Source organism: Ovis aries, chromosome 10, assembly GCF_016772045.2.
Source record: "Ovis aries strain OAR_USU_Benz2616 breed Rambouillet chromosome 10, ARS-UI_Ramb_v3.0, whole genome shotgun sequence".
Taxonomy (NCBI): domain Eukaryota; kingdom Metazoa; phylum Chordata; class Mammalia; order Artiodactyla; family Bovidae; genus Ovis; species Ovis aries.
The window spans coordinates 70,431,393-70,456,136 of NC_056063.1; the positions used below are offsets into that span (position 1 = coordinate 70,431,393).

Sequence of the window (24,744 nt, forward strand, 5' to 3'; positions counted from 1 at the left end):
GTAACCCTGAGAAAAGTGCTCTGAGGAGGTGAGGGTGTAGAGACCAGTTATATAGGAGTTTTTCCCTAAAGCAAAGGTAGTCTGAATGTCAAAATATTCTTAATGAAAGAAAGCCAGATATCTCAAATTAAAGAATATAGTGCTTTTCTTTGAATGGGAAGATGCAGGAATCTGCGCTCATGGAAATCATTCCTTTGATATGTACCTCAGTTATCTGGGGCCAGTATCCTGTGTTTTGTCATCCTGAGCTCCCTCTGGAGTCACTATTAGGGGTTGCTGCAGTTTGACCCTGTTGCTGGAAGGATTGAAGGCAGGAGGAGGAGGGGCAACAGAGGATGAAATGGTTGGATGGCATCATCAGCTCAATGGGTATGAGTTTGAGCAAACTCTGGGAGATCATGAAGGGCAGGAAACCCTGGCGTGCTGCAGTCCATGGGGTCGCAATGAGTCAGACATGACTGAGTGACTGAACAGCAACAACATACAGCAGGGTTTTTGTTTTTGTTTGTTTGTTTCCTTCCTGTGTTCCCAAGGGACTCACCAGTTCACTCATTCAGAGGGAGGCGGCTGCAATCATTGATGACTCTGATATCTTTTGTTTACTAATATGGGAAGCAGTATTTTATTTCTCAATTGTGAAAGTTCTCATCATGAGAAAATATTTTGTAATTGTGTAGGTTAAAGAAACAAAACTTCTAATATTTGGGTGCTGGAATGTTCTTTGCAGCTGGTGTGTCTTTGCTTTTAGGACCCCTTCAGTGTGGAGAAGGAAATGGCAACACACTCCAGTGTTCTTGCCTGGAGAATCCCAGGGACTGGGGAGCCTGGTGGGCTGCTGTCTATGGGGTCGCACAGAGTCAGACACGACTGAAGTGACTTAACAGCAGCAGCAGTAGCAGTGTGTAGAGCTAGGGGCATATATATGCATGTATTGATGTTTAGTCATTAAGTTGTGTTTTGTGATCCCATGCACGATAGCCTGCCAGGCTCCTGTGTGCCTGGGATTTCAGAGGGAAGATGCTGGAGGGGGTTACCATTTCCTTCTCCAGGGGATCTTTCTGACCCAGGGATCAAATCCTGTCTGCTGCATTAGCAGGTGGATTCTTTACCACTGAGCCACCAGGGATGCCCATATATTCCCCCCAGTCATATCTCTATATATTTAAAATGTAGACTTTTCTTTTTAATAAAGCCCATTAATATAGGGTTCTAATTAGAGATTGTTACTGAATCCAAGCTTGCTATGCTCGCCTCATAATAGGTTGATGAATCTGACAGACGAGCTGCTGAGGCAAGGTAGAGACTTTAATTGGGGAACTGACAGACAGAGAAGATGGCAGGCTCTGTTCAGTTCAGTTGCTCAGTTATGTCTGACTCTTTGTGACCCCATGAACCACAGAATGCCAAGCCTCCCTGTCTATCATCAACACCTGAAATTTACCCATTTACTCATGTCCATTGAGTCAGTGATGTCATCCAACCATTTCATCCTCTGTGGTCCCCTTCTCCTCCTACCCTCAATCTTTCCCAGCATCAAGTCTTTTCAAATGAGTCAGCCCTTCACATCAGGTGGCCAAAGGATTGGAGTTTCAGCTTCAACATCAGTCCTTCCAATGAACACCCAGGACTGATCTCTTTTAGGAGGGACTGATTGGATTTCCTTGCAGTCCAAGGGACTCTCAAGAGTCTTCTCCAACACCACAGTTCAAAAGCATCAATTCTTCACTGCTCAGCTTTCTTTATAGTCCAACTCTCACATCCATACATGACTACTGGAAAAACCATAGCCTGACTAGACGGACCTTTGTTGACAGAGTAATGTCTCTGCTTTTCAATATGCTGTCTAGGTTGGTCATAACTTTCCTTCTAAGGAGCAAGCTTTCTTTTAATTTCATGGCTGCAATCACCATCTATAGTAATTTTGGAGTCCCCCAAAATAGTCAGCCACTGTTTCCACTGTTTCCCCATCTATTTGCCATGAAGTGATGGGACCAGATACCATGATCTTAGTTTTCTGTATGTTGAGCTTTAAGCCAACTTTTTCACTCCCCTTTTTCACTTTCATCAAGAGACTCTTTAGTTCTTCTTCACTTTCTGCCATAAGGGTGGTGTCATCTGCATATCTGAGGTGATTGATATTTCTCCTGGCAATCTTGATTCCAGCTTGTGCTTCTTCCAGTCCAGCGTTTCTCATGATGTACTCTGCATAGAAGTTAAATAAGCAGGGTGACAACATACAGCCTCGACGTACTCCTTTTTCTATTTGGAACCAGTCTGTTGTTCCATGTCCAGTTCTAATTGTTGCTTCCTGACCTACATATAGGTTTCTCAAGAGGCAGGTCTGGTGGTCTGGTATTCCCATCTCTTTCAGAATTTTCCACAGTTTATTGGGATCCACACAGTCAAAGGCTTTGGCATAGTCAATAAAGCAGAAATAGATGTTTTTCTGGAACTCTCTTGCTTTTTTGATGGTCCAGTGGATGTTGGCAATTTGATCTCTGGTTCCTCTGCCTTTTCTAAAACCAGCTTGAACATCAGGGAGTTCGTGGTTCACATATTGCTGAAGCCTGGCTTGGAGAATTTTGAGCATTACTAGCGTGTGAGATGAGTGCAATCGTGTGATACTTTGAGCATTCTTTGACATTGCCTTTTTTGGGATTGGAATAAAAACTGACCTTTTCCAGTCCTGTGGCCACTGCTGAGTTTTCCAAATTTGCTGGCATATTGAACGCAGCATTTTCACAGCATCATCTTTCAGGGTTTGAAATAGCTCCACTGGAATTCCATCACCTCCACTAGCTTTGTTCATAGTGATGCTTCCTAAGGCCCACTTGACTTCACATTCCAGGATGTCTGGCTCTAGTTGAGTGATCACACCATCGTGATTATCTAGGTCATGAAGATCTATTTTGAATAGTTCTGTGTATTCTTGCCACCTCTTCTCAATATCTTCTGCTTCCGTTAGGTCCATACCATTTCTGCCCTTTATTGAGTCCATCTTGCATGAAATGTTCCCTTGGTATCTCTAATTTTCTTTAAGAGATCTCTAGTCTTTCCCATTCTATTGTTTCCCTCTATTTCTTTGCATTGATCCCTGAGAAAGGTTTTCTTATCTCTCCTTGCTATTTTTTTGGAACTCTGCATTCAAATGGGTATATCTTTCTTTTTCCTTTGCTTTTTGCTTCTCTTCTTTTCAGAGCTATTTGTAAGACCTCCTCAGACAGCCATTTTGCTTTTTTGCATTTTTTCTTGGGGATGGTCTTGATCCCTGTCTCCTGTACAATGTCAGGCTAATGCCTCAAAATAACCATCTTATTGGGGTCTGGATACCAGATTCTTTTATAGATCACAGAGAAAAACAATAAGGAGCTAAAGTCAAAAGGCAAAATAGAGAGTGAGAGGCAGTAAAGTAAAAGAGTCTTCAGTCCTGCAAAACATCTCCAAGGGAATGGCCAGCCTTTGGAAGGGGTGTGTTAAGCTCTTCTACTCACGGGTAGGCAGGGACAAACTATCTCTCCATGAACTGAACAAAGGCACTGTAGTTTACAGTCAAACAGAAGAGCAAGGGTTCTTTTAGGAGGCCATTGTGTATGATTTTACTAATAAAAGCAAGTCAAAGAAACAGTTTTCAACATGGAGTCAGAATTGGCTTCTTCTGTGCAACAAGATGTGTAGTCTGAATTTCCATCTCTCTTCTTTTCTCTTAATTTTTAACAGGTGGATAAATCCCTTGTTTAAAATTGGTCATAAACGGAGATTAGAAGAAGATGACATGTACTCGGTGCTTCCAGAAGATCGCTCCCAGCACCTTGGAGAAGAGCTGCAAGGGTAAGCACAGGCAGCAGGGAGAAGGGGAGGGAGAGTGAGAATTTCCACGTGGGGCTAAAGGTGTGTGTGTGTGTGTGGGGGGGGGGGCTTTGCCTTCCTCTGGGTTCTTCTGAGCCTCCTCTCCTGACCTGGCATACTCACCCGTCTCAGGCTAATCCTGGTCTTAGCCCACTTTGGAGGTTTCGAGGAGTCTATGTTCCCTGTGCATCTGTGCAAGTGGAGGGAGCCCACAGTCAAGGCCTTGGAGGCTGAGCTCTGTCCTGGGAGGTGGGATCGCTGGAGTGTTACTGAGTCCAAGCTCACTCTGCTCACCGCATGACAGACCAATGAATCTGAGAGACAAGGTATTGAGGCAAGGACTATGACTATTCAGAAAGCTGGCTGACCCAGAAGATGGCAAACTGGTGACTCAGAGTAACCATCTTGTCAAGGTCTGGATGCCAGGTTCTTTCGTAGAGTCAGAGAGAAGGAAGCAATGAGGAACTAAAGCCAAAATGCAGAATAGAGAGGGAGAGGCAGTGGGGAAGTAAAGTGAAAGGATTTTCAGTCCTATAACACATCTCCAAGGGAATGGCCAGCCTTTGGAAGGGGAGTGTTAATCTCTTCTATTCACAGGTGGGGAGGTTAGATTATCTAAGAGCTGGACAAAAGCACTTTAGTTTACAGTCAGGCAGAGTGGCAGGGTCCTCTGAGGCAGGCCATTATGTATGACTGTAATAACAAAAGCAACAAAAAGCAAGTCAGAGAAACAGTTTCCAACATGTAGTCAGAATTAGCTTCTTTTCTGCAACAGGAGGAAGGTGTCTGCCCTCTTAAGCTGTTCATGGTGCTGTGAATCCAGCAAAGTTTGGCAGGAACTCATTTCCCAAGGCTTGTTGAAGGGAAACAGGCCTGGTACTTCAGGGTCTGCACTGTTCATCTTTGCTCACAGAAGCCCTGTGGGCAGTTAGCCAGCATCTATGGGGCAGCCACAGAGCGCCCTGTAGTGAAGGCTCATCTCCCACTCCGGCCCTTCCCTGTCTTCCCTTTGGAGGACGCGCTGTTCTTTACTGTGCTTTGTTTCTCATCACAGGTACTGGGATCAAGAAGTGAACAGAGCTGAGAAAGATGCACGGGAGCCTTCTTTAATGAAAGCAATCATAAAGTGTTACTGGAAATCCTATTTGCCTTTTACAATTTTTAAGCTTTTTGAGGTAAAAGCTTTTATATACAGTGCATTGCTGTATACATGCAGATCAGTACTGCTGCTGCTGCTGCTGCTGCTAAGTCGCTTCAGTCGTGTCCGACTCTGTGCGACCCCATAGACGGCAGCCCACCAGGCTTCCCTGTCCCTGGGATTCTCCAGGCAAGAACACTGGAGTGGATTGCCATTGCCTTATCCGAGATCAGTACTGAGATGGATGCAACTGATAGGGAAAGAGGCCAGTGGTTTAAGATCAGAGGATAAAATGTCTAGGAAACATGATGTAGTTCAATGGTTGTATTTATTTTTAGGATACGAAGATACTTAAAGGATTGGACCTCTGGGGGATTCCTCTTTTCCTTTTAACTGATTAAAATGTAGTATCCTGGAAAGAAGGACTGAAAAGAAAAGACGTTTTATTCCAAGTTACGATATTGTTCAGTTCAGTTCAGTCCCTCAGTTCAACTGTTTGTGATCCCATGAACTGCAGCATGCCAGGCCTCCCTGTCTATCACCAGCTCCTGGAGTTTACCCAGACTCATGTCCATTGAGTCAGTGATGCCACCCAACCATCTCATCCTCTGTCGTCCCCTTCTCTTCCTGCCTTCAATCTTTCCCAGCATCAGGGTCTTTTCAAATGAGTCTGCTCTTTGCATCAGGTGGCCAAAGTATTGGAGTTTCAGCTTCCACATCAGTCCTTCCAGTGAACACCCAGGACTGATCTCCTTTAGGAGGGACTGGTTGGATTTCCTTGCAGTCCAAGGGACTCTCAAGAGTCTTCTCCAACACCCCAGTTCAAAAGCATCAATTCTTCAGTGCTCAGTTTTCTTTATAGTCCACCTCTCATATCCATACATGACTACTGGAAAAATCATAGCCTTGACTAGATGGGCCTTTGTTGGTAAAGTAATGTCACTGCTTTTGAATGTGCTGTCTAGGTTGGTCATAACTTTCCTTCTAAGGAGTTAGCTTTCTTTTAATTTCATGGCTGCAGTCACCATCTGCAGTGATTTTGGAGCCCTCCAAAATAAAGTCTGACACTGTTTCCACTGTTTCCCCATCTATTTGCCATGAAGTGATGGGACCAGATGCCATGATCTTCATTTTCTGAATGTTGAGCTTTAAGCCAACTTTTTCACTCTCCTCTTTCACTTTCATCAAGAATAGTTCTTTTTAATATGGCTCTGCCAACCAATTGGATGAGTATATATTTAGTTGCTTTTGTTTCATTTTACTCTGAGATTTTAGGAATTGCTTTTTTAAAAATTAGTTGTTTTATTATTATAATTCTGTATAATGTTTCCATGCTTCTAAAGTTAAATCAACAGAAGAAACTACTTAAAAAAAAAGTTTGATATCCTTGTTCCATTCTAATTCCTTCTCCTTTTAGAGGCAACTTAACAAACCCATTTGGATTTATCTTTTCGTTTTGTAAATGTAGTGTTTTCTGAACACTCAATCTTTCCTAATGTACAGAAAGGTTGTAATTTCATTATTGGAACCTCAGGACTTGGGGTCATAAGGATTTTTCTTGGAAGTATGATATGTTACATTGAATTCTGATTGAAACCCTTTGTGGTAGACATCCCTGGTGCTCCAGTGGTTAGGAATCTGCCTGCCAGTGCAGGGGACACTGGTTATATCCCTGGTCTGGAAAGATTCCCCATGCTACAAGGTAACTAAGCCCCACAGCACCACAACCACTGAGCCTGTGCTCTAGAGCTTGGAAGCCACAACTAAAGAAATCCACGTGCATAGAGCCCATGCTAGGCAACAAGAGAAGCCACCACAATGAGAAGCCTGGGCACTGTAACTACAGAGTAGCCCTTGCTTGCTCCAACTAGAGAAAGCTCATTTGCAGTAATGAAGACCAAGCACAGCCAATCAATTAGCCAACCAATCAATCCACCTACCAATCCAGTCAGCCTTTGTGGTACTTATAAGTAGGTCTGTAGCTTTTCCAGGCTCAAATGCCATGACATTGTGGGAGAGGAGGATAGTAGATACTTACATGGAATTAGTTCCTGTAACCAGAATTGTCCATGGAGAGGGAACTTCATGATCCATCCCTAACCAGTTGAATCTAAACCAGATTCTGGAGGCGGGGCCTCAGGCCTTTGAGTGCTCTTAACTGCATTGCTCCCCCAGGTGATGCTAAGGTGCAGTCAGGATGAAGACCACTGTGTAAAAGAGGAGTGAAGGTGTATCTAGGATCCTGGTGGTTATGATTTCCCCAGATTCACTGCTTTTCCTCCTTAGTTCTCTTGTCACCTGTTCCCCTTTTCTAAAGATTAACTGCCTTCATTTTCCCACAAACTCACTCTTTTCTGCCTATGTTTAACTCAAGCAGTCTTTCTTTGCCTGATTGCTCATTTCTATATCCTGTATTTTCCTTTTTTTTTGATCATGGAATTGGGCAAGAAATGTTTCATGGGGAAACATGGAGGAGGCATTGTACCCACTGAGGAAGTTCTAGCATCAAACATGTAAGAAGTTCCCCTGAACAAGACATGGGGTCAAACAGATGATACTTCTAGGAGGCTTAATATGAAGGATTCCATCAAGAAATGTCTGCCTCAGAGACTCTGAGACTCTCAGAGAACTTTGAATGATGAGCATTGTGGAATTAAGTTGGGCTTAAAAAAGAAATCTTTTATGGTTTTAAATTGTGAAGAATACTTGTGAAGGAATAAAAGTATTTTCAGTTGGTTTGTGGAAAAAGTTTTCATTGGGTCAAAGATTGGTGTCAAAAGTGAAGGATTTATGGGGGTAATTTTTGCCCTTGTTCCTACTTATCCAGAAAATTTTAATTTGGTTAGTTTCAGGTTTGATAGTGAGTATTTTCTTAGCTGTTGTATTTCTTACTAGTTGAGGTTCAGAATCAAGAATACATAGAGGAGTTGAAGCTATGGGCCATGAACTGGCATTACTCCTTAATGAGACTGTTTTCTCAACTGGGTTATTAAATGATATCTTTTAGTATAAAAATCCTGACACTTAAGCAGTAATGACGTACCTTTATTTGCTTTTTTTTTTTTTTTTTTTTTGCTGAATTTGTAGCATCTGTTGGTATGCTCTTTGGTGGGTGATATTGCTCTTACTTCTTTTATAATTACACCAATGTTCAGTTCAGTTCAGTTCAGTCACTCAGTCGTGTCCGACTCTTTGTGACCCCATGAATCACAGCACACCAGGCCTCCATGTCCATCACCATCTCCCGGAGTTCACCCAGACTCACGTCCATCGAGTCTGTGATGCCATCCAGCCATCTCATCCTCGGTTGTCCCCTTCTCCTCCTGCCCCCAATCTCTCCCAGCATCAGAGTCTTTTCCAATGAGTCAGCTCTTCGCATGAGGTGTCCAAAGTACTGGAGCTTCAGTTTCAGCATCATTCCTTCCAAAGAAATCCCAGGGCTGATCTCCTTCAGAATGGATTGATTTGATCTCCTTGCAGTCCAAGGGACTCTCAAGGGTCTTCTCCAACATCACAGTTCAAAAGCATCAATTCTTCGGTGCTCAGCCTTCTTCACAGTCCAACTCTCACATCCATACATGACCACAGGAAAAACCACAGCCTTGGCTAGACGGACCTTAGTTGGCAAAGTAATGTCTCTGCTTTTGAATATACTATCTAGGTTGGTCATAACTTTTCTTCCAAGGAGCAAGCGTCTTTTAATTTCATGGCTGCAGTCACCATCTGCAGTGATTCTGGAGCCCCCAAAAATAAAGTATGACACTGTCTCTACTGTTTCCCCATCTATTTCCCATGAAGTGATGGGACCAGATGCCATGATCTTCATTTTCTCAATGTTGAGCTTTAGGCCAACTTTTTCACTCTTCTCTTTCACTTTCATCAAGAGGCTTTTAGCTCCTCTTCACTTTCTGCCATAAGGGTGGTGTCATCTGCCTATCTGAGGTTATTGATATTTCTCCCAGCAATCTTGATTCCAGCTTGTGTTTCTTCCAGTCCAGCGATTCTCATGATGTACTCTGCATAGAAGTTAAATAAGCAGGGTGACAATATATAGCCTCGATGTACTCCTTTTCCTATTTGGATCCAGTCTTTTGTTCCATGTTCAGTTCTAACTGTTGCTTCCTGACCTGCATACAGGTTTCTCAAGAGGCAGGTCAGGTGGTCTGGTATTCCCATCTCTTTCAGAATTTTCCACAGTTTATTGTGATCCACACAGTCAAAGGCTTTGGTATAGTCAATAAAGCAGAAATAGATGTTTTTCTGGAACTCTCTTGCTTTTTCGATGATCCAGTGGATGTTGGCAATTTGATCTCTGGTTCCTCTGCCTTTTCTAAAACCAGCTTGAACATCAGGGAGTTCACAGTTCACATATTGCTGAAGTCTGGCTTGGAGAATTTTGAGCATTACTTTACTAGCGTGTGAGATGAGTGCAATTGTGTGATACTTTGAGCATTCTTTTGCATTGCCTTTCTTTGGAATTGTAATGAAAACTGACCTTTTACAGTCCTGTGGCCACTGCTGAGTTTTCCAAATTTGCTGGCATATTGAGTGCAGCACTTTCACAGCATCATCTTTCAGGATTTGAAACAGCTCCACTGGAATTCCATCACCTCCCCTAGCTTTGTTTGTAGTGATGCTTTCTAAGGCCCACTTGACTTCACATTCCAAGATTTCTGGCTCTAGATAAGTGATCACACCATCATGATTATCTGGGTCGTGAAGATCTTTTTTGTACAGTTCTTCCATGTATTCTTGCCACCCTTCTTAATATTTTCTGCTTCTGTTAGGTTCATACCATTTCTGTCCTTTATTGAGCCCATCTTTGCATGAAATGTTCCCTTGGTATCTCTGATTTTCTTGAAGAGATCTCTAGTCTTTCCCATTCTGTTGTTTTTCTCGATTTCTTTGCATTGATTGCTGAAGAAGGCTTTCTTACCTCTTGCTATTCTTTGGAACTCTGCATTCAGATGCTTATATCTTTCCTTTTCTCCTTTGCTTTTCGCCTCTCTTCTTTTCACAGCTATTTGTAAGGCCTCCCCAGACAGCCATTTTGCTTTTTTGCATTTCTTTTCCATGGGGAAAACCAATGTTAGGCTCAATCAAAGCACTGAGTAACAGGCAACAGTGATTCCCAGAGACAATCATAAGTTTCAGGACAGTCTGCAAAGGCAGGTGTTGGTGCTGGGCTTCTGGTGGAGAGCCCCAGGTTTGCAGGCTGCAGCACTGGGCTGTCCTTGGCCGTACTTGGGCTGGAACTGTGCATGTGTCCAGTTTGACGTTCTTGCTTCTCTGTGCAAGCCTCCCGTTTCATCTCAGTAAACTCTATAAAAAGTCTGTTTTACTATCCATTGTATGAGGGGCTCTTTTAAACTCTTCATGCCCCTTGGAATGAATGATGAAGCATGCTGGAAAAGTAATAGTGAGCCTTTGTGCTTTTGAGAACCGAACATTTTGCTCTGATTTGATCATCTTACTCATATTTAGCTAAGCATTATTTGCTTACTTCTCTATTGTTGCTGTTTAGTTGTTAAGTCATGTCTGATTCTTGCAATCCCATGGATTATAGCCTGCCAGGCTCTACTGTCCATGGAATTCTCTGGGCAAGAATACTGGAATGGGTTGCCATTTCCTTCTCCAAGGGATCTTCCTGACCCAGGGATCGAACCTGCAGCTCCTGCTGCATCCCCTGCATTTTTTAATACTGAGCCTTTGGGGAAGCCCTACTTCTCTATAGTAGATTAAAACTTCTTTGATCTCTTGGAAGAAAAGGCAGTTGATGCAGGGTGTGAACATGTGCATGCAACAAAACAGGAGTATTGGAGTTCAATGTCACATGCATCTGAGGGATGAGGATAGCTTTCTGTAAATTCCCTGATTGGGTACTAGTTGGCTGAGCAGAAAATGCTTGTTAGTTTTGTCTTATGTCTGGTGTTTTAGATTCTACTTTCCCTTCCTCTTGTGCATGGGTTCCTCAACTTCAGATAGAGAGAAGAGAACTCTCAAAGCAGGCCTGTCAGTTGTTTGCCTTGTCTGTGTTAGTAAGGCGATTGCTTAAAAGGAAAAGTTTATCTCAAAATGGAATTCTAGAAATATTTCCAAACTTTTGGCATTTTGTCTTTTGACAAGTCTGTGGAGGAAATGATGTTGAGGGCCTAAGTGTTGACTTTTTGTGACCTGAACTCGTGTTGAGAGTTTGGTTTCCCTTGCTGGAGAAAAAGGGTACTTTCTCAAGCGGTGACTACAGGGAGGAAGTAGTAGGATGTTTGGTGGAGTGGCTATTTGGCAGGGTGGGCAAGTGTTGCTATTTCTTTGGAGAAAGACAATTGTTTTCTGTAAGTCTTACTCAGGAGTTAAGCCCTAATGCCTCTCAACTGATTTGTTTAGTATTTTAAATTTTTGCTCTGGGGAAGAAATAATTTCTTCCAAACCAACATCTGCAGTGTGTAGATGATGGGGAACCATGGATATGTTATTTTTAGCTTGTCTTCTGCTGTGTTTAATTTTTAACTCCAAGGAACATCCCAGCTTCTAAGGTCTAGAGATATACTGATGCAGTGCCACATGGAGCTGAAAATCTGGTAACCTCCCAAGCCTGGTTTATTTGTGATACTCCCAACAAAAGCTAAAGTCTTATATCTTGATCTCCTGACATGTAGAATTCTGGCTGGGAAAGACTGGATCTGTTTTTGTGCCAATGTGTCAGTTCGTAAAGGCTCTTAAAGCAAAAGATGATAGCAGGAGTGTGTCTTACCTACATGTGCCATCTTGACTTTCTGTCCGGCTGGGACATTGAGACTACAGGGGACTGGGACAGGCTACCAGTAGGGCTTGTTCATATGGAAACAAATCTCTTATCCTTCTTCTGTCACCTTTTCCTCATTCATCTTAGACAAAGACTCACTTGGTGTTTTACTTAATGTGTTCTAAAATACTGGATGTAATGTTTATTGAGCATCCACAGTGTACCAAACACAATGTACCAAGGATTTATTACCTTGAAAAAATTTGGCTTAAGTTTAAAGCTATTGTCTGCTTGTCTTACCGAATAGAGTGGATCTGTATATTTTTCTTTTAGATTAGCCATGAGTGTAGCATTTTGTAAAAATGCCATTTTAATATGCTAATAAAAGTGAAGCTGGTTTGTGTATAGAAATGCAAGAGATTTATTGCTGGGGTCCATCCCCAGCAGGATCCAGGGGGTACCCTCAGGCGAGACGGCATTGGCAAGAGAGATTTAGAGAGAGATAAAGAAAGAATGTTGCAGATAAGAAAATAGAGGAGAGAAAGAGGTTGATATTCCTTGGTTGACGCAGAAAGCCAATAAAGCCCCAGCATGGGACTTGCTCTGTTCACGTAGGTCACAGGCGCCCTCTTGATGGGAAGAAGATGCAGAGCACCTTCGCAAGAGGGTCTTAGAAGCCCGGGCAGGAAAGTGAACTCAGAGAGCCTCTGTGCTCCAAGGGATCAGCCTGAAAAGGAAAGGAAAGAGGAGAGAGAAAAAATGACACGGGGTTACCAAGCTTCTGTGAGCGAGGCCCGTAACTTTATTTTATTTTTTAAAAAATTTATTATTTATTTATTTATTTATAATTTTAAAATCTTTAATTCTTACATGCATTCCAAAACATGAACCCCCTCCCACCTCCCCTCCCCATAACATCTCTCTGGGTCATCCCCATGCACCAGCCCCAAGCATGCTGTATCTTGCGTCGGGCATAGACTGGCGATTCGATTCTTACATGATAGTATACATGTTACAATGCCATTCTCCCAAATCATCCCACCCTCTCCCTCTCCCTCTGAGTCCAAAAGTCCGTTATACACATCTGTGTCTTTTTTGCTGTCTTGCATACAGGGTCGTCATTGCCATCTTCCTAAATTCCATATATATGTGTTAGTATACTGTATTGGTGTTTTTCTTTCTGGCTTACTTCACTCTGTATAATCGGCTCCAGTTTTATCCATCTCATCAGAACTGATTCAAATGAATTCTTTTTAACGGCTGAGTAATACTCCATTGTGTATACGTACCACAGCTTTCTTATCCATTCATCTGCTGATGGACATCTAGGTTGTTTCCATGTCCTGGCTATTATAAACAGTGCTGCGATGAACATTGGGGTACATGTGTCTCTTTCAATTCTGGTTTCCTCGGTGTGTATGCCCAGCAGAGGGATTGCTGGGTCATAAGGTAGTTCTATTTGCAATTTTTAAGGAATCTCCACACTGTTCTCCATAGTGGCTGTACTAGTTTGAATTCCCACCAACAGTGTAGGAGGGTTCCCTTTTCTCCACACCCTCTCCAGCATTTATTGCTTGCAGATTTTTGGATCGCAGCCATTCTGACTGGTGTGAAGTGGTACCTCATTGTGGTTTTGATTTGCATTTCTCTAATAATGAGTGATGTGGAGCATCTTTTCATGTGTTTGTTAGCCATCTGTATGTCTTCTTTGGAGAAATGTCTATTTAGTCCTTTGGCCCATTTTTTGATTGGGTCGTTTATTTTTCTGGAATTGAGCTGCATAAGTTGCTTGTATATTTTTGAGATTAGTTGTTTGTCAGTTGCTTCATTTGCTATTAATTTCTCCCATTCAGAAGGCTGTCTTTTCACCTTGCTTATATTTTCCTTTGTTGTGCAGAAGCTTTTAATTTTAATTAGATCCCATTTGTTTATTTTTGCTTTTATTTCCAGTATTCTGGGAGGTGGATCATAGAGGATCCTGCTGTGATTTATGTTGGAGAGTGTTTTGCCTATGTTCTCCTCTAGGAGTTTTATAGTTTCTGATCTTACATTTAGATCTTTAATCCATTTTGAGTTTATTTTTGTGTGCAGTGTTAGAAAGTGATCTAGTTTCATTCTTTTACAAGTGGTTAACCAGTTTTCCCAGCACCATTTGTTAAAGAGATTGTCTTTACTCCATTGTATATTCCTGCCTCCTTTGTCAAAGATAAGGTATCCATATGTGTGTGGATTTATCTCTGGGCTTTCTATTTTGTTCCATTGATCTATATGTCTGTCTTTGTGCCAGTACCATACTGTTTTGATGACTGTGGCTTTGTAGCAGAGCCTGAAGTCAGGCAAGTTGATTCCTCCAGTCCCATTCTTCTTTCTCAAGATTGCTTTGGCTATTCGAGGTTTTTGTATTTCCATACAAATCTTGAAATTATTTTTTCTAGTTCTGTGAAAAATGTGGCTGGTAGCTTGATAGGGATTGCATTGAATTTGCAAGTTGCTTTGGGTAGTATACTCATTTTCACTATATTGATTCTTCCGATCCATGAACATGGTATATTTCTCCATCTATTAGTGTCCTCTTTCATTTCTTTCATCAGTGTTTTATAGTTTTCTATATATAGGTCTTTAGTTTCTTTAGGTAGATATATTCCTAAGTATTTTATTCTTTTAGTTGCAATGGTGAATGGAATTGTTTCCTTAATTTCTTTTTCTACTTTCTCATTATTAGTGTATAGGAATGCAAGGGATTTCTGTGTGTTGATTTTATATCCTGCAACTTTACTATATTCATTGATTAGCTCTAGTAATTTTCTGGTGGAGTCTTTAGGGTTTTCTATGTAGAGGATCATGTCGTCTGCAAACAGTGAGAGTTTTTCTTCTTCTTTTCCAATTTGGATTCCTTTTATTTCTTTTTCTGCTCTGATTGCTGTGGCCCAAACTTCCAGAACTATGTTGAATAGTAGCGGTGAAAGTGGGCACCCTTGTCTTGTTCCTGACTTTAGGGGAAATGCTTTCCATTTTTCACCATTGAGGATAACGTTTGCTGTGGGTTTGTCATATATAGCTTTTATTATGTTGAGGTATGTTCCTTCTATTCCTGCTTTCTGGAGAGTTTTTATCATAAATGGATGTTGAATTTTGTCAAAGGCCTTCTCTGCATCTATTGAGGTAATCATATGGTTTTTATTTTTCAATTTGTTAATGTGGTGAATTACATTGATTGATTTGTGGATATTGAAGAATCCTTGCATCCCTGGGATAAAGCCCACTTGGTCATGGTGTATGATCTTTTTAATGTGTTGTTGGATTCTGATTGCTAGAATTTTGTTGAGGAGTTTTGCATCTATGTTCATCAGTGATATTGGCCTGTTTTCTTTTTTTTGTGACATCTTTGTCAGGTTTTGGTATTAGGGTGATGGTGGCCTCATAGAATGAGTTTGGAAGTTTACCTTCTTCTGCAATTTTCTGGAAGAGTTTGAGTAGGATAGGTGTTAGCTCTTCTCGAAATTTTTGGTAGAATTCAGCTGTGAAGCCGTCTGGACCTGGGCTTTTGTTTGCTGGAAGATTTCTGATTACAGTTTCAATTTCCGTGCTTGTGATGGGTCTGTTAAGATTTTCTATTTCTTCCTGGTTCAGTTTTGGAAAGTTGTACTTTTCTAAGAATTTGTCCATTTCTTCCACGTTGTCCATTTTATTGGCATACAACTGCTGATAGTAGTCTCTTATGATCCTTTGTATTTCTGTGTTGTCTGTTGTGATCTCTCCATTTTCATTTCTAATTTTATTGATTTGATTTTTCTCTCTTTGTTTCTTGATGAGTCTGGCTAATGGTTTGTCAATTTTATTTATCCTTTCAAAGAACCAGCTTTGGGCTTTGTTGATTTTTGCTATGGTCTCTTTTGTTTCTTTTGCATTTATTTCTGCCCTAATTTTTAAGATTTCTTTCCTTCTACTAACTCTGGGGTTCTCCAATTCTTCCTTTTCTAGTTGCTTTAGTTGTACAGTTAGGTTATTTATTTGACTTTTTTCTTGTTTCTTGAGGTATGCCTGTATTGCTATGAACTTTCCTCTTAGCACTGCTTTTATAGTGTCCCACAGGTTTTGGGTTGTTGTGTTTTCATTTTCATTAGTTTCTATGCATATTTTGATTTCTTTTTTGATTTCTTCTGTGATTTGTTGGTTATTCAGAAGTGTGTTGTTCAACCTCCATATGTTGGAATTTTTAATAGTTTTTCTCCTGTAATTGAGATCTAATCTTAATGCATTATGGTCAGAAAAGATGCTTGGAATGATTTCGATTTTTTTTGAATTTATCAAGTTTAGATTTATGGCCCAGGATGTAATCTATCCTGGAGAAGGTTCCATGAGCACTTGAAAAAAAGGTAAAATTCATTGTTTTGGGTAAAATGTCCTATAGATATCAATTAGGTCTAACTGATCTAATGTATCATTTAAAGTTTGCATTTCTTTGTTAATTTTCTGTTTAGTTGATCTGTCCATAGGTGTGAGTGGGGTATTAAAGTCTCCCACTATTATTGTGTTATTTTTGATTTCCCCTTTCATACTTGTTAGCATTTGTCTTACATATTGCGGTGCTCCTATGCTGGGTGCATATATATTTATAATTGTTATATCTTCTTCTTGGATTAATCCTTTGATCATTATGTAGTGGCCTTCTTTGTCTCTTTTCACAGCCTTTGTTTTAAAGTCTATTTTATCGGATATGAGTATTGCCACTCCTGCTTTCTTTTGGTCTCTGTTTGTGTGGTATATCTTTTTCCAGCCCTTCACTTTCAGTCTGTATGTGTCCCTTGTTTTGAGGTGGGTCTTTTGTAAGCAGCATATAGAGGGGTCTTATTTTTGTATCCATTCGGCCAGTCTTTGCCTTTTGGTTGGGGTGTTCAACCCATTTACTTTTAAGGTAATTATTGATAAGTATGATCCTGTTACCATTTACTTTATTGTTTTGGGTTTGGGTTTATACACCCTTTTCGTGTTTCCTGTCTAGAGAATATCCTTTAGCATTTGTTGGAGAGCTGGTTTGGTGGTGCTGAATTCTCTCAGCTTTTGCTTGTCTGTAAAGCTTTTGATTTTTCCTTCGTATTTGAATGAGATCCTTTCTGGCTACGGTAATCTGGGCTGTAGGTTATTGTCTTTCATCACTTTAAGTATGTCTTGCCATTCCCTCCTGGCCTGAAGAGTTTCTATTGAAAGATCAGCTGTTATCCTTATGGGAATCCCCTTGTGTGTTATTTGTTGTTTTTCCCTTGCTGCTTTTAATATTTGTTCTTTGTGTTTGATCTTTGTTAATTTGATTAATATGCATCTTGGGGTGTTTCGCCTTGGGTTTATCCTATTTGGAACTCTCTGTGTTTCTTGGACTTGGGTGATTATTTCCTTCCCCATTTTAGGGAAGTTTTCAACTATTATCTCCTCAAGGATTTTCTCATGGTTTTTCTTTATGTCTTCTTCTTCTGGGACTCCTATAATTCGAATGTTGGAGCGTTTCATATTGTCCTGGAGGTCTCTGAGATTGTCCTCATTTCTTTCCTCTCTGATTCATTTATTTCTACCATTCTATCTTCTATTTCACTAATTCTATCTTCTGCCTCTGTTATTCTACTATTTGTTGCCTCCAGTGTGTTTCTGGTCTCATTTATTGCATTATGCATTATATTTTGACTCTTTTTTATTTCTTCTAGGTCCTTGTTAAACCTTTCTTGCATCTTCTCAATCCTTGTCTCTAGGCTATTTATCTGTGATTCCATTTTGATTTCAAGATTTTGGATCATTTTCACTATCAATATTCGGAATTCCTTCTCAGGTAGATTCCCTACTTCTTCCTCTTTTGTTTGGTTTGGTGGGCAACTCTCCTGTTCCTTTACCTGCTGAGTATTCCTCTGTCTCTTCATCTTGGTTACATTGCTGCGTTTGGGGTGGCCTTTTTATATTCTGGTAATTTGTGGAGTTCTCTTTATTATGGAGCTTCCTCACTGTGGGTGGGATTGTATCAGTGGCTTGTCAAGGTTTCCTGGTTAGGGAGGCTTGTGTTGGAGTTCTGGTGGGCGGAGCTGGGTTTCTTCTCTCTGGAGTGCAGTGGAGTGACCAGTAATGGGTTATAAGACATCAAAGGTTTTGGAAGAATTTTGAGCTGCCTGTATATTGAAGCTCAGAGGTGTGTTCCTGTGTTGCTGGAGAGTTTGAGTGGTATGTCTTGTTTTGGAACTTGTTGGCCCTTGGGTGGAACTTGGTTTCAGTGTAGGTATGAAGGCATTTGATGAGCTCCTATTGCTTAATGTTCCCTGAATTCAAGAGTTCTCTAATGTTTTCAGGCTTTGGATTTAAGCCTCCTGCTTCTGGTTTTCAGTTTTATTTTTACAGTAGCCTCTAGACTTCTCCATCTATACAGCACTGATGATAAAACATCTAGGTTAAAGATGAAAAGTTTCTCCACATTGAGAGACACTGAGAGAGGTTCACTGAGTTACAAGGAGAAGAGAAGATGGAGGGGATAGTTAGAGGTACCTGGAATGAGATGCGGTGAGATCAAAAGAGGAGAGAACAAGCTAGCCAGTAGTCACTTCCTTATGTGCGCTCCAGAGTCTGGACCGCTCAGAGGTATTTATGGAGTTATACGGGGAAGAGGAGAGGGAGGAAGTAGACAGAGGTGGCCAGGAGGATAAGAGAGAGGAATGAGAAGGAGAGAGACAAATCCTGCCAGTAACCAGTTCCTTAGGTGTTCTCCACCGTCTGGAACACACAGAGATTCACAGAGTTAGATAGAGAAGAGATGGGGGAGAAAAGAGACAGAGGCCACCTGGTCGAGAAAAAGGAGAGGCCAGAGGAGGAGAGAGTGGTCAAGCCAGTAATCTCGCTCTGAGGTAAACTTGGGTAGTGAAGTTTGGGTTTTTAAATGTACAAATTTGACAACAAAAACCTAAGAGCAAAGATTAAAAATCTAGAGCAGAGGTTGGATTTTCAAAAATACAATATTAAAGAAAAGAAGCAGAAGGAAAAAGGAAGAAAGGAAAAAAGAAAAAAAAACAAACAAGAATTATTAAAAAAAAAAAAAACCCACCACCAACCATCCAAAGACTGTATATGGTGTTTGCCTTAAAAAAAAAAGTCTTTTTTTAAAAAAATAGTAATAGTAGGTTATAGAAATAAAAATTAGAGGAGAAATGGAAGACTTAACAATTTAAAAAAAGTTCGAGAAAAAAAGCAAAAGAAAAGAAAAGGAAAAAAAAAGGAATGATTTTAAAAATAGTAAAATATTTCTGGCCCTTCTCTGATGTTGTGGGCCGTGTGGGATCACTTCCAGGGTGGTTCCCTGTGTTTAACTTCTTCTGTTTGCTGGTTTTTTAGGCTCACTAGTTCAGTCACGCTGTGGGGATGGGGGGTGCTGCAAACAAATAGCACTGTCGTGTACACACAGTGTCTCAGCCCCCCTTGACCTGTCCCTTCTCGTGGCTCACAAACCACTTTGGCTCTACGATGCTCAGCCGGGAACCGTCTGAGGCCGGCCCTAGGCTGTGTGCACTTCCCCGGTCCAAGGCGCTCAGGTTCGGTGCTCAGGCAGCCCTCAGAGGCACAGATTCGGCTGGGACTGAGCTTTGTGCCCTTCCTAGGTCCGAGTAGCTCAGGAGTTTGGCGAGCGCGATCGCCGCGGCTTGTCACCTTTTCTGCCGCTGCTGCTCAGCTTTCTGGGTGGACCACTGGCGCACCCCGTGAGGCAGATTGTGACTGTCCAGCACCCCCAGAAGTCTTAGCAAGGAAGCCTGCTTGCAGTTAGGTAAGCGAAGTCTCTCCGGGTCTGCAATTGCCCCTTTCCAGTCCTTACGGCTCTGGCTGCCTGTCCCCGGCGGGGGATGGTCTGCAGCCGGCTTTTTCTGTTCCGTCCTTTGTTCTGTGCTCGGTCCTGTCAGTGTCTTATGTTCGAGCTTTTCGTGTGGTAGCTATCCCACAGTCTGGTTTGCTACCCCAAGTTAGATCGTTCTGGTTGCGCGTGGGGCGTTCCTGCCTGATTCTTACAAATCTCTGCAGCCCGTGCCTCTCGTGCTTCCCTGCCCTGCCCCCACTAGCTTGTGGCGGATGCAGGCGTCTGTGCTGCTTTTCCGCTGGGGGAGTTACTGTTGGGCTTGTAATCTGTTGGTTTTAATTATTTATTTATTTTTCCCTTCCTGTTATGTTGCCCTCTGTGTTTCCAAGGCTCGCCACAGACTCGGCAGGGAGAGTGTTTCCTGGTGTTTGGAGACCTCTCTTCTTAAAATTCCCTTCACTGGATGGGCTTCCCTTCCCGGGACGGAGCTCCCTCCCCACCTCCTTTGTCTCCTTTTTCATCTTTTATATTTTTCCTACCTGTTTTTGAAGACAATGGTCTGCTTTTCTGGTTGCCTGATGTCCTCTGCCAGCCTACAGAAGTTGTTTTGTGGAGTTTGCTCAGCGTTGAAATGTTCTTTTGAGGAATTTGTGAGGGAGAAAGTGGTCTTCCTGTCCTATTCCTCTGCCATCTTTACAGTTCCTCCCCCGTAACTTTATTTTCAAAAGGAACTTTTATACCTTGACTTGTACATAGAGGGAAATGCAGAGTCAGCCCAAACATTACATCTGTTTTGTCTTTATTGAAACCAGGATTTTTTCTGCACACCTTTCCAATAAACAATGTTGTATACATTATTTTCTGGCCTTGGAGGCCTGTGGACACTTTATGACCCTCTTTTGGTAAAGGCTGCTCAACCAGAAAACTTATTTTCCCTTGAAGTGTTTTTTACTTATATTTCTAATCTATGTCAGCCTCAGAAAATGCTAAACAAAGTTACATTCTCACGGAGCGAAGGTGCAGTGAGTTACAACAAAGAAACAACCAATTAGCTCAAAGGTCTGATGTAGTTAATTCCAAGGCGACTACTTGTTTTTCTTACATTCCAATTGTGTTAACTAATGCACTCCCAGGTGCACAGTGGATTAGGGATATGGGAACTTGGCAGCAAGCATTGGCTCAACAGTGAAATCCTACACGAGCACTACTCTAATAGTTTTTAACTCTTTGAAAGGCTCTATATTTTTAAAATGTTTTAGGCTTCCTGTGTCTCTCACAGTTGGGAGGCTGTGAACAATCACAAGTGTAGCTGCAGGAGTCTGGATAAACCTGCCAAGCAAGTTAGAATGCCAACAGAGAGGGTTTAAATGGAAATATTCCTTTTATGCCCAAGAGACTTATCAACTAGAGCCCTAAGTTGATTTTCTCCAGAGAAAGGTGGTTGGGGATAGCCCCCTGTTAATGTCAGAAGAGTTGGTGAAAGGCACAAAATAGTAAGACGGACAGATTCTGGTTTTGGGGTAGATGCTTGAGCAGGTCCAGGGGGTCCCTCGAGTCCTGATCTGCCTTGCTCATCAGGTCTCTTCCACATGACCTTGTCATGGGTGGGATCTCCTGTGCTAGCTCCTGGCAATTTATGGGTGTTGATTTTGTTTCTTGAAAGCTTACTGAATTCATTGATGAGCTTTAGTAGTTTTCTGTTAGCAGCTTTAGCAATTTCTATGTATAGTATCATGTCATTTGCAAACAGTGAAAATTTTACTTCTTTTCCAATTTGGATTCCTTTATTTCTTTTTCTTCTCTGATTGCTGTGGCTAGGGCTTTAAAAACTATGTTGAATAAGAGTGGCAAGAATGGACATCCTTTTTTTGTTCCTGATCTTAGAGGAAATACTTTCAACTTTTCACCATTGAGTATGTTAGCTGTGGGTTTGTGGCATATGGCCTTTATTTTGTTTAGGTAAGTTCCTTCTATGCCCACTCTCTGCAGAGTTTTTTTTTTTTTAATCATAAATGGGTATTGAATTTTGTTGAAAGCTTTTTCTGCATCTATTGAGATGATCATATGGCTTTTATTTTTCAATTTGTTAATATAATATATCATATTGATTGATTTGCATATACTGAAGAGTCCTTGCCTCCCTGAGATAAATCCCACTTGATCATGGTGTGTGATCTTTTTAATGTGTTGTTGGATTCGATTTGCTAGTATTTTGTTGAGGATTTTTGTTTCTATGTTCATCAGTGAGATTGGCCTTTAATTTTCCTTTTTTGTGGTATCTTTGTCTGTGAAGCCATCAGGTCCTGGACTTTTGTTTCTTGGGAGCTTTTTACTCACAGCTTCAATTTCAGTACTTATGACTAGTCTGTTCATATTTTCTATTTCTTCCTGGTTCAAACATCAATCTTGCACGGTTTTACTTTTCTAAACACTTGCCCATTTCTTCGAGATTGTCCACTTTATTGGCATATATTTGCTTGTAGTAGTCTCTCATATGTCTTTGTATTTCTTTAGTGTCCATTGTAACTTCTCCTTTTTCATTTCTAACTTGGTTGATTTGAGTCCTCTTCCTTTTTTTTCTTGATAAGTCTGGTTAAAGGCTTATCAATTTTGCTTATATTTTTGATGAACCAGCTTTTAGTTTCATTGATCTGTTCTATTGTTTTCTTTATCTCTATTTAATTCATTTCTGCACTGATATTTATAATTTTTTTCCTTCTCCTAACTTTGAATTTTTTTTGTACTTTTTTCTCTAGTTGCTTGAGGTGTAAGCTTAGGTTGTTTATTTGAGCCTTTTTTTTTGGGCTCCAGAATCACTGCAGCCATGAAATTAAAAGACGCTTACTCCTTGGAAGAAAAGTTATGATCAACCTAGATAGCATATTCAAAAGCAGAGACATTACTTTGTCAACTAAGGTCCGTCTATTCAAGGCTATGGTTTTTCCAGTGGTCATGTATGGATGTGAGAGTTGGACTGTGAAGAAGGCTGAGCACTAAAGAATTGCTGCTTTTGAACTGTGGTGTTGGAGAAGACTCTTGAGAGTCCCTTGGATTGCAAGGAGATCCAACCAGTCCATTCTGAAGGAGCTCAGCCCTGGGATTTCTTTGGAAGGAATGATGCTGAAGCTGAAGCTCCAGTACTTTGGCCACCTCATGTGAAGAGTTGACTCATTGGAAAAGACTCTGATGCTGGGAGAGATTGGGGACAGGAGGAGAAGGGGACAACCGAAGATGAGACGGCTGGATGACATCACAGACTCAATGGATGTGAGTCTGAGTGGACTCCTGGAATTGGTGATGGACAGGGAGGCCTGGCGTGCTGTGATTCATGGGGTCGCAAAGATTCGGACACAACTGAGTGACTGAACCGAACTGAACTGAACTTCTTATTTCCTGAGATAAGATTGTATTAGTATAAACTTCTCTCTTAGAACTGCTTTTGTTGCATCCCATAGGTTTAGGATCATTGTATTTTCATTTGTTTCTAGGTATTTTTTGGTTTCCTCTTTGATTTCTTCAGTGATGCATTGGTTGCTTAGTAAGTTATTAGTTAGCTTTCATATCTGTTTTTTTTTGATAGTTTTTCCCTTGTAGTTGATTTGTAATCCATAATGTTGTGGTCAGATAAGATGCTTGATATGATTTCAGTGTTCTTAAATTTACTGAGGGTTGCTTTGTGGCCCAGCATGTTAGCTGTCATGGAGAATGTTCCATGTGCACTTGAGGAGAATGTGTATTCTGCTGCATTCATACAGAATGTCATATAAATATAAATTATGTCCATAAGGTTTAATATGTCATTTAAGGCCTCTGTTTCCTTATTGATTGTTCTGTCTGTATGATCTGTCCATTGATGTAAGTGGAGTGCTAAAGTCCCCCACTTTTCTTGTGCCAATGTTGATTTCTCCTTTTATGAAAAGACAACCCACAGAATGGAAGAAAATATTTGCAAATGAAGTGATTGATAAGGGATTAATCTCGAAAATATATAACAGCTCATGCAGCTCAATATATTAAAAAAAACCCAATCAGAAAAATTGGCAGAAGGTCTAATAGACATATCTCAAAAGAAAACATACATATGGCCAAAAAGCACATGAAAAGATGCTTTAACATTGTTATTTATTAGAGAAATGCAAATCAAACTTCTATGAGTTGTCACTTGACAGTAGTCAGAATAACCATCATCAAAAAGTCTGCAAATAATAAATGCTGGGGAAGATGTGGAGAGAAAGGAAACCTCTTACACTGTTGGTGAGAGTGGAGGTTCCTCAAAAAAACGAAAAAATAGAACTACCACATGATCCAGCAATCCCTCTACTGGGCGTGTATCTGGAGGAAACCATAATTTGAAAAAGACAAATGCACCTCAGTGTTTATTGCATCACTATTTACAATAGTCTCAGTTCAGTTCAGTTCAGTCACTCAGTCGTGTCCGAATCTTTGCGACACCATGAATTGCAGCACGCCAGGCCTCCCTATCCATCACCAATTGCTGGAGTTCACCCAGACTCACGTCCATTGAGTCAGTGATGCCATTCAGCCATCTCATCCTCTGTCGTCCCCTTCTCCTCCTGCCCCCAATCCCCTTCCAGCATCAGAGTCTTTTCCAATGAGTCAGCTCTTCACATGAGGTGGCCAAAGTACTGGAGTTTCAGCTTCAGCATCATTCCTTCCAAAGAAATCCCAGGGCTGATCTTCAGAATGGACTGGTTGGATCTCCTTGCAGTCCAAGGGACTCTCAAGAGTCTTCTCCAACACCACAGTTGAAAAGCATCAATTCTTCGGTGCTCAGCTTTCTTCACAGTCCAACTCTCACATCCATACATGACCACAGGAAAAACCATAGCCTTGACTAGACGAACCTTTGTTGGCAAAGTAATGTCTCTGCTTTTGAATATGCTGTCTAGGTTGATCATAACTTTTCTTCCAAGGAGTAAGCATCTTTTAATTTCATGGCTGCAGTCACCATCCGCAGTGATTCTGGAGCCCCCCCCCCCAAAATAGTCTGACAGTGTTTCCACTATTTCCCCGTCTATTTCCCATGAAGTGACAGGACCGGATGCCATGATCTTTGTTTTCTGAATGTTGAGCTTTAAGCCAACTTTTTCACTCTCCACTTTCACTTTCATCAAGAGGCTTTTAGTTCCTCTTCACTTTCTGCCATAAGGGTGGTGTCATCTGCATATCTGAGGTTATTGATAT

At 41.2% G+C, this 24,744-nt stretch overlaps 1 protein-coding gene across 1 annotated transcript in view; it reads left to right on the plus strand.

Moving 5' to 3' along the window:
* Positions 1-24,744, plus strand: part of LOC101106781 (ATP-binding cassette sub-family C member 4-like) — a 321,113-nt gene that overhangs the window by 54,864 nt on the left and 241,505 nt on the right. Inside the window, exons 2-3 of the mRNA XM_042254990.2 lie at positions 3,718-3,828; positions 4,901-5,021. Coding sequence (XP_042110924.1) covers positions 3,718-3,828; positions 4,901-5,021 — 232 coding nt within the window. The remainder of the gene's footprint in view (positions 1-3,717; positions 3,829-4,900; positions 5,022-24,744) is intronic.